This window comes from Tinamus guttatus, unplaced genomic scaffold (assembly GCF_059628265.1).
Source record: "Tinamus guttatus ecotype Peru unplaced genomic scaffold, ASM5962826v1 Tinamus_guttatus_pri_ptg000263l, whole genome shotgun sequence".
Classification (NCBI taxonomy): Eukaryota; Metazoa; Chordata; class Aves; order Tinamiformes; family Tinamidae; genus Tinamus; species Tinamus guttatus.
The window spans coordinates 1311059-1320459 of NW_028288797.1; the positions used below are offsets into that span (position 1 = coordinate 1311059).

The 9401-nt window shown below is 43.0% G+C and overlaps 1 protein-coding gene across 1 annotated transcript; it reads right to left on the reverse strand.

Annotated features, from left to right (window-relative positions):
* Positions 1-5045: 5045 nt before the first annotated feature.
* LRATD1 (LRAT domain containing 1) lies at positions 5046-6894 on the reverse strand. Its single transcript, XM_088527193.1, has 2 exons — positions 6862-6894; positions 5046-6342 (listed from the first exon to the last, which is right to left on the reverse strand). The coding sequence occupies exon 2, from the start codon at positions 6303-6305 to the stop codon at positions 5451-5453; it is 855 nt and encodes a 284-aa protein (XP_088383319.1). The 5' UTR covers positions 6306-6342; positions 6862-6894; the 3' UTR covers positions 5046-5450.
* Between the last annotated feature and the right edge of the window lie 2507 nt (positions 6895-9401).

Consider the following 9401-nt stretch of genomic DNA (forward strand, 5'->3'; position numbering starts at 1 on the left):
AAATGACTTCCTTGAAAATTCTGAAGTTTAACTAAAATTCCCTGTCTCTCAACCAGCTGTACATACATTGGTTCCAAATTCACCTGAGCTCCTATCAAAATAGCTGGAGATAACAATTCTACCTCACTTAAGAGAACCAAGCCAATACATATGCTGAACACTTTTACCACACAAGCACACGAGAGAAAGTCAAGGGCATGTTTGAAAAGCATTAAGCCACTTTACCTAAGAAATGTTTGCATAGGTGATCACTCTACGTGCAAGAAGATACTATTAAGGCCCTTCTGGCAGACAACACACAAGCCTTCCTGTGAATTCTGTGACAGGTGGATGCTGATATCCTGATACTGCTAGGCCTAATCCTTGATTTTAGCCCAAAGTAAATACCACAGGAAGAGGAAAGATCTTGTTTTGTTTTAAAAGACATGATCATGTGAAAGTTTGAAGTGGCAAATAGCTTTACTTACATGAATCATCTGCAGACTAGACTCTCTCAAAAAGTCAGAGAATAAAACTGGCATCATGAAGAGAATAATCCCCATCTGAACAACCTCTGATAATGGAAATACTTTGATACCTTTAGACATATCCACTTGAGTAAACTTGTGCTTGATGCATGCTATTTAAAATTAAGTAATGAAAGTGCATATTAGTATCTGCTTTTTAGTTTATTTTAGTTTAATTCTAGTTTATTTTTCAAGGCAAACACAGCCAGAAGAGCTGTTCATTGCAATGGCTTGGAGTATTACAGCATCCACAAAACATGTAACTTCATAAAGGATCTGTATTATTTATATAAGGTAAGATTGCTTTGCAAAAGAGATGATGCAGAGTGCAACAACCACTGTTCAGAAAAAAAAAAAACCCTCTAGTAGTTTATATCTGTATAAATCTGAAGTAAATTCATTGAAATTTAGAGTAACAATGGGATCTTAGTTCATTGTCCTTTTCCCAACGTAACACTCACACACATTTCCCTCTTTTTGATTTACAAGCAGTTCAGTAAATTAAATGATCTCAGTATTCATTAATTTTCTTTATCATAAGCTATAAAAATATCCATCATAGTAAACTAAAATTTTGTCAGAGGACCCAGGAGTATATGGACAGTTTTTAAATATCAAATTTCAATTCAAGGTACAGGGAAATTAAACTTTTCATAATAATAAAGCAGCCAAATAAATTCGAGATTTGCTATGGAAACACTGACACTCATGAAATAATAGCAGCACTTGATCATGCCCTTGCCATATATTATTATCTTTTAGACTCTAATTCTGTGCCAAAACTGCCTTCAGCATACTATTTTGGGATTAGTTCTTTGGGACTGGGACTTTTACCTTTCTCCTGGGTTATAAAGCAGAGAGCACACTGTTTGCACAGCATAAGCAACAGCATTTACAACTTTTTAGTTGCAGCCAGATATAGTTATGGACTGAACACAGTTAAACTACTCTAGTAGAAATTTTTCACAACAAATAATGAACTCTTAACACCATCATTAGCTATTGCAGCCCACTGTTCCTGCTGTCCCAGGAGGCAGGGGCTGAGGAGCAGGGTAATGGAAGTGCCCGATCCTGCAGATGCTGAGTGTTTCCAGAGGGATCCAGCGCTCTATCAACTTCAACCCATTTTGGTGGGAGCTATGGATGCTCAACACATCACATAAACAGGTCTATCAACTCCGACAGATTTTTGTACATCACTTACCTGAATATGAAAAACACTAAAATTAAATGAGGCAAGATAATTAAGACTGTGCACATTCCGGCACAGACTGAAGGCCATATCTTGTCACATCCTGAAGGCCATGTCTTGTTACACCCTGATTTCAGTCTGAAATCCACATATGGATCAATAGTGTACTATTGCCCTAAAAAACAGAGTTTGTTTTCATTTTATACAGCCATAACAGACAGGGAAAAAGATGTTAATGAATGGAAGGGGGGAGAGGAGAAAAATGAAAAAAACAGCAAGTCAGAAACATAAGAGTGATGGAAACAAAATATATTTTACCACATATTCTTATATTCCTCTACCTGTATGCACAGCCAATACCCAGCAAACAGTTTGGTCATGCCAGTGAAACATTTCACAGAGAAATGCCCTCTATGCATCAAGAAAACACAAACTGAATTTTTAATAAAATGTTAGCCTCAAAGCAATTCAGAAAATTGCATTTTGAAATAAAAGAACAAGGACAATAATATCTAAACAAAAGCAGATCTATAAAACTGTTCCCCAAATAGCCAACAGTAAACTTGAAATGTGACCAAAAAAAGCAGGATTTGTAAAGCATCCCAACACTGCAGTCATATCAGAAGGTAGTGCTTGTCTCAGGAGCCACAAATTACTTAGATATAAATATTTACCGTACCTAGCTAGATTGAAGAATGTAAACAGATTCCCCACATAAAATATAACATGTCAATATCTTCGCTGCTGAAAATGGAAATGTGAATTCAGTTAGAGCACAGATTCTGAAAGGGGAGCAGAATCAATTACCTTCTCTCCCTGCCGGTCTCCCATGCGGCTGCCGGGCTTGCAGCTCACTGCCCCCCTGCCTTCCATACTGGCTTTCAAGGCACTGAATAACTTTTTGTACAGCTATCCACTTTTCATTTGCTCTTTTTCACAATTCCCCTAGTGCCTTGGCAGATGAAAGTTGTTTGTTTCGGAACTAAGCTGTTTGCAGATTCACATGCTCTTATCTCCTTCCACTTTGTCTCTCAGTCCAAAAGGGTGGTCTTTCTGGCTGGGTTTCCCTGCTGCTAATAGTAGATTGCCATAATATAGTCATAATAATTTTAGATTCTAGATTAATTGACGAGTAATCCAGTATTTTTTCCCCAATCTTATGTAAAGCACTAAGAGCTCAATTTTGCTGTACCTTTATCTGTATAAATTTGTAGCAATTCCAAAGACTTCTGAAGGAGTTTGAATAAATATGCATACAACTTGATCCTATTCCATCCTTTACATACTAAAAAGATACCATTCTGTCTGTATTTAGGTAGATAAAGTAGGAAAAAAAAATATTGCGTTCATAAACCAGTTTAATAAAGCATTACCAAAAATAGACCTAACATGGCTGTTTAGACACAGTTATGGAGTATGTGGAAAGCTGCAAAACAGTGAAAAGTTTAAAGCTATGATGTTTTAAACTCTCACTATTAAGAATGTCCAATGAAGTGCTTGTAAAGATCCTATTTCTAATCCTATATTGTTAATCAACGACCAATCTGAAGAAAAAGCTTTCCAGAATTCAAAATGTATGTTATGAATACACTTAATTCTTCTGTTGTCATAAATAAACATCCTACTATTTATTCATTCTTCTTTTAGCCCTCCCTCTTCCTACCTCAATTCCTAGACATGTGTTTCTTATAAGGTATAATTGAGTTAATTTTGCCCCTTCTTCCTTCTCCTTCTATATATTCAATTTTTATAGGTATAAGGTCATTGTCCTTCTACAGTCTCACACTGTCCTCACCACGTACTATAGAGAACACATTTCTATTAGACAAATTGGGGAATGCAATGCAGCATAATTATCAAAATACACAAATATCATAAGAGAAGATTCTGTTCTTTCTATGAAAAAATATCATTATCAGACAGCAACTATTACCAATATAAAGCTAAAATATTAGACACTTCTTAAAAGGTATGTTGTGATCTGAGGCTGTTTCAGCAGCTGTTTGACACTAATGGCAATTCACAGTTGAAAGATGTTTTCCTCATCTTGTACTAACCATGGTACTTCAAAGGAAGGGACAAGGAATAAAAGGAACACTGCCTCATTTTTATTGCCACATAACTTTGCCAAGTGTATCAGCAAACACAGTTAAATGACTTTCACTTAAAGGGTGTACTTTTTCTCTTCTTTTTAAACACATGTGTGTATGCTGTCACTTTTGCTCTAGTGAAGTACACTCTGTCTTCCCAGCTTCAGCTATGGAAGACAAACTCTGCAGAAATGATATTACTGTTGCAATGGGGCTGCATATTAGGGCTCTTGTTTGATGAAAAAAGGAGCCAGGAAATGGTATATCAACAGGAGGTGGAACATTTGCATAGAAGAGGGGTCTTACTTCTATTCTACCATCTAATATTAAGAGTGGGGAGAAAGCACAAAAAAAAAACCCAAATTATCTTTCCAACATTGAAACATGCAGAGGCAAATTGCTTATTACAAGTTGTATGCAGCTCAGACTAATAACAGACAGACTTAAAAATGTCCCACTGTACTTATTTTTTAAAGATTTAAGATATTTATATTCTGATCTTTCACTTCAAATTTGAGAATAATGAGTGAATAAAATCTGCAAGACAGACAGGCATTGTTCACATCACATTAAAAGGCATCTTTTTATGCAGCTTTGGATTCCTAAACTTAGACTGAATGGGGTTTTTAAGTTGTCTGGAGTTTGAAATGCAAGCTGAACTTTGTCATATTACACCTATTTTCTTGTTTCACTGTAATCGTAAATACACAACAAACTGCTGTTTGAGAGAGGCAGCATGCAAAATTAAAGCCCATTTTTTTCTTGGAAGAATCTGTTGAGCTGTACATGAAGACGCGTGGAAGCAGTGGTGCAATGAGGAGCACTACAAAGCCACAGCTCAAGCTGAGCGACGCTGAGCATATCGTTCTCCAGAATACACCACTTCTTTTAACAAACAAATTTAGTGTCAAGACAGCTGCTTGCCAACTTTCTTTTAATTAAAAAAGGGGTGGTGGGCGGAAAGAGCTTATGCATTATCCTTGTATTTAGCAGAAGGCTGCAAACAGAAGAAAAAAAAAGATATATTTTAAATATAAGCGGTTTCAACCAGAAATGTGAGAGCATTTTCCCCTATTAATATCTTACTAGAGTTGGCTGGGACAAAATTTGGGTTGCAGCTACAAGCTGAAGCAACATTGTTGAGGAACAAAACAAATAGGCATTTGCTCCCCCCCTCACTCCCCTTTCCCCCTGCTCCCAGATAGCAGAGTATGACTGATGCTTTTCGTTAGCTGCAAGGCAACTGTTAGCTAAAAACTCATTTAGCTAAATCCACATCCATGGTCCCCCATGTTCAAAAACTTATCATGGATTAAAGCCATGAGATAAAAATAAAAATAAAAAATTTCAATTTGAAATTTTATTCAGCGTGTTGCTAGAATGGTCAACATCGATCGACAGGAGAGACTTTGTCCACGTACTCGGAGAACGCTCTAGTGCACCTCCCCCCTCTTTTCTTCCTCTTTCCTCTCAGCATTAATGCTATTAAAAGCCAAACAAAACACTGGCTATGGGTGTAAGGAATGCTGGTTTTTGGAATGTTGCCATGGATCCTGCTTCCAGTCGTGTCCCACGGAAAGAGGGTGCAGCCTCCTGTCCCTGTGGCAGGCTGGCCTCCCCGCGCAGGGGAGGAGGAACGTAGCCACGGAGCCCTGCCGCCCGCTACTCTTTCCCGTCCACTATGGCCAAGTCCTGGATCACCCTCAGTTTGCCACTGGCATCGATCCTGCGCTTCTCCCGTATTAGGTCCTCCAGGCTGTGGAATCTCACTGTGTGCACCTTGTTCTCGGCCAAGTGGATCTTGAGATAGTACTGCTGCTGGGGCTGGGTGCCGGCAGCCGCCTGCAGCTCCCCCCCGGCTTTGAACTCCCGTTTCCCGAAGCGGCACCACGCGGCGAAGCTCTCCGAGTTAGTCCAGCAGATCTCGTCGCTTTTTAAGCCCAGGTGCCCGCAGGCGTTTTGCACCACCAGCTCGGCCACCAGCGGGCGGAAGCGGTACCAGCTATTCACCACGCGGCCCACGTTGCCCGCGGGCGCTTCGTACAAGCTGTCCTGGCGGATCTGCCCCTGGTGCAGGTGGATGATCTGCCCACCGCCCACATACACGGCCCAGTGCGGCGGCGGGGGCTCCGACGGCCCCAGGTAGAGCAGCTCCAGCAGGTCTCCCGGCTTGCAGAGGGCAGGCAGTGCTGACACGGAATAGACGCTGAGGTCCCCAGCCTGGGGGCCGCTGCTGACCTTGGAGAAGATGCATTCCTGGCCGTGGAAAGCGGAGAACTGGGTCTCGTTCAGCACCAGCTGGTGGTGGAGGTGGTGGGTGGGCGTCTCCTGGCCAGGGCTGCCGGAGCCCTTCACACCGTACTTGTCTGGCTGGCCTCGCTCATCCAGGTCCTCCTCCTCATCCGAGAAGAAGTAAGCGACCCCGACGCGCAGCTCGTCCTTCTCGATCCCCGAAGGGTCCCCGGTCGGCAGCTCGCTGTAATTCAGGTGGGTGATGCGATCCAGTTGATTTCCCATCAATGACAGGGCGAGGAGAGGGCAGGAATCGCCAGATCTGGAGGAAGGGTGGGGTGGGCAGGGAGAGAAAGAACAGGAGAGAAGAAAGAGCGCAAACGGAGACAGAAGGGAAGGAAAGAAAAAGAGAGAGACAGAAAAAAAATCAAGACACATACAAAAGAATTCAGCGATTCCGCCCTAAACCCCCATTCCTCACCCCGCTCCGTCCCTTCCCCCAGTGCAAGGGAGAAACTCCCGGTGCGGATCCACCCCCCTGCCCCGGGGCGCTGCCCGAGCCCCGGTGGCCCCGGCGGCCCCGCGGGAGGAGGCGGCGGCCCCGGCACGGAGCTGCTCGAGCCACAGAGTTGGCGCCGGTGCCTCTGCTGCGCGCTCTGCCCGCGATCCCGGGCACTGGGCTCGCCCGGTGCAGCCGAGGAAGGAAGGGAAGGCGGCTGGAGCGGCGCCCAGCCTCGGCGCTGCCCCCGCGGCTGCTGCAAAAGGCAACGCGCACCCTGCGCGCAGAGGCTCAGCACCTCCGCTCGCCACCGAGGGGTCCCTCTCGCCGCCCGCTCCGTACCCGTGATCGCCCAGCTCCAGGGATAAAGAAAAAAAAAAAAAAGGAAAAAAAAAAGGAAAACAACAACAAAAAACTCCTTCAAAGTGGTCCTGTCCCCATGGGTGCTGCAGGGGGGCCGAGCTGCGTCCCGCCGGTGCGCGCCCCGCTCCGCCGCCCGCGCAGCGCCCTCCGCTCTGGCTGCGCGGCCCCGCGCGCGAGACTAAGTAGCGGCGGCGCCGAGCCCGCCCCGGCCGCGCTCATTGGCCGCGCGCGCCGCCCTGCGCCGGCTCCGCGGGGCTCCGCGGCGGCGCCCCCGCCCGCGCCCCCGCCTGCCGCGAGGCCGCCCCGAGGAAAAGAGTCATTTCCAAAAAAAAAAAAAAAAACACTCAAAAAACAAAAAGAAAAAAAGAATATATACCCAAGCTTCAGTTTAAGTCCCTGAGGGTTATTCCGTCCATCCAAATGGGAGAAGGGGCCCCCTGCCTAACTTCAGCAACCTGAGATGATGCATGTGTAGCTGGAGCCCAGGGTCTTCCTGAAGTCCCTATGCAGGTGTTTCCAGAGGGACATCTCGCCTACTGCAGAACCTCTTCTTAGAAGGAGGGAACTGCCCCAAGGAAACGCCTGTCTCTGCCATCACCAAGGCTGCATCACAGAACCACAGAATTGTTGAGGTTGGAAGGGATCACTGGAGATCATCTAGCCCAACCCCCCTGTTCAAGCAGGGGTACCTAGAGCACGTTGCACAGGGTCGCATCCAGGTAGGATAAATATTTAAATATTGGACAGTAGTGGTAGATACAATGGCCACAACAGGGATTGTGTTTCCACATCTGGCTTTAGCAGCAGTCATGGGCTGTCCTCAGCACTGAAAGACCATGCTGGACAGCTCTGTGACTTGTATTATGTAAGAGATCAGACAACTCAATCGTAACCATCCATCCCTTCCTAAAATCTATGAATCATTTCCTAGCTAATGTCAATACATACTCTTACCCATAATTTTGCACGCTCTGGAAATGATTAGCTGTCTCAGTTACTTGTTTTGATTACTAGCAGATTTTTTTTTTTTTTTGGTCATATAAGCATAAGTATTCTTTCCATATTTGTGGATTATGCCCACCTTCACTGCTGGCTGCCTGTTTTAAACTCTTTTCCAGATTTTGGATCTAATTAACTGGGAACAACAATTCCTTGACACATGATAAAGAACATACATCCTTAAATAAATATGGTGATTTTCAGTTTCTTGTGGTACAAGTTGCATACCTAAGTGCATTTGGGTCAAATATTGAGTTTCTTAGATAGAGATGTGATTACTTTGAAAGACATTTTCTTCATTCAAATATTTATATGGCTGTCTTTCTAGAACAGGATTTTTTTCATTAATTTTTAACATATGCAAAAGCATCGAATCATAAGTGGAAGAGGAAAAAAGAAGAGTATGTTTATTTTTAGTTATATGTCATTCTAAGACTGACATCGGTTATTTTTCTGTGTGGTAATTACACTAATCTGTTGATGGTTACAGACTTTGCATGCCTCAAAGACTTGGGGACTACTGCTTCAGATTTGCAGGAATTAAGCTGATTTACAGCAGTTAAGAATGTAGCTTTCAGGGGCTTGTTCAACTAGAAAGTGATTTTGAAGGAAAAATGGCTTTAAAAAGGGATTCTATTCTAATATGCATTTTAAAAGTTTCATGGGATTAAGAATCACAGGTGGATGCCTGGGATTTTGTCCTCTTCTAATGATTGTTAGATATTCTTGCTTTTATAGCATAACATTCATCTAGCCTTTGAATTATGAAGACACTCTTAATAGGTTTATAGTTAAGGTTGTAAAACAGTGTTTGAATATTTGGATCTTTTTTTACACTTGATATGCTTAATTGATAAAGTTATTTAAAGACCATTTTCTGTAGGTAAATTTTGCACTAGCGGCTTCTGTTTTCTAAACACTTCACATTTTTCCTGTTGAAAGTCTGTATCTTTTTAGGTTGCATACACACAGTTCACACTACCCACATTTGCCAAACATCAAGGCTACGTGGAGTAATTTTTAGACAACTCTAAACAAACAAAACATTATTTCATCTTTTCCATGCAAAACAACGGAGAACAGATTGCTTCAGTAGACTGCATGGTGCAGAAGGAAGAGGTCTGAGTCTAAGAAAGGCTCTGCACTTCTAACTAGATGCTATATCTCCTCACAAATTCTAGCCATTTCCTTCATGTCTCCCATGCTTTTACAAGTCTGCTCAATGGATCTATCCTGACTCTTGCTAAAAAATGCTCCACTTACAGTCCCAGGACACACCTTTCCATGACCTCTGCCCAACACTCCTTCACAGCCCATTTTAGATCTCCTGCCTATGTCCTGTGTCCACATCAGTGCTGTGGCACTGCCTCTGTCCTTCAAGGAGCTCTCATCCCCTCAGTATCCTTCCAACCTCAGTTTCAAATTAGGAAAAGTGTTAAGAAGTTTCCTTCAAAAACAAACAAACAAACAAACAAAAAACAACCCCCAATCACGCTTATAAGCATAGTTCCATAAAACTG

Coding starts and splice junctions, on each gene's coding strand:
- LRATD1 (XM_088527193.1), bottom strand. CDS start 6,305: ATGGGAAATCAACTGGATCGCATCACCCACCTGAATTACAGCGAGCTG.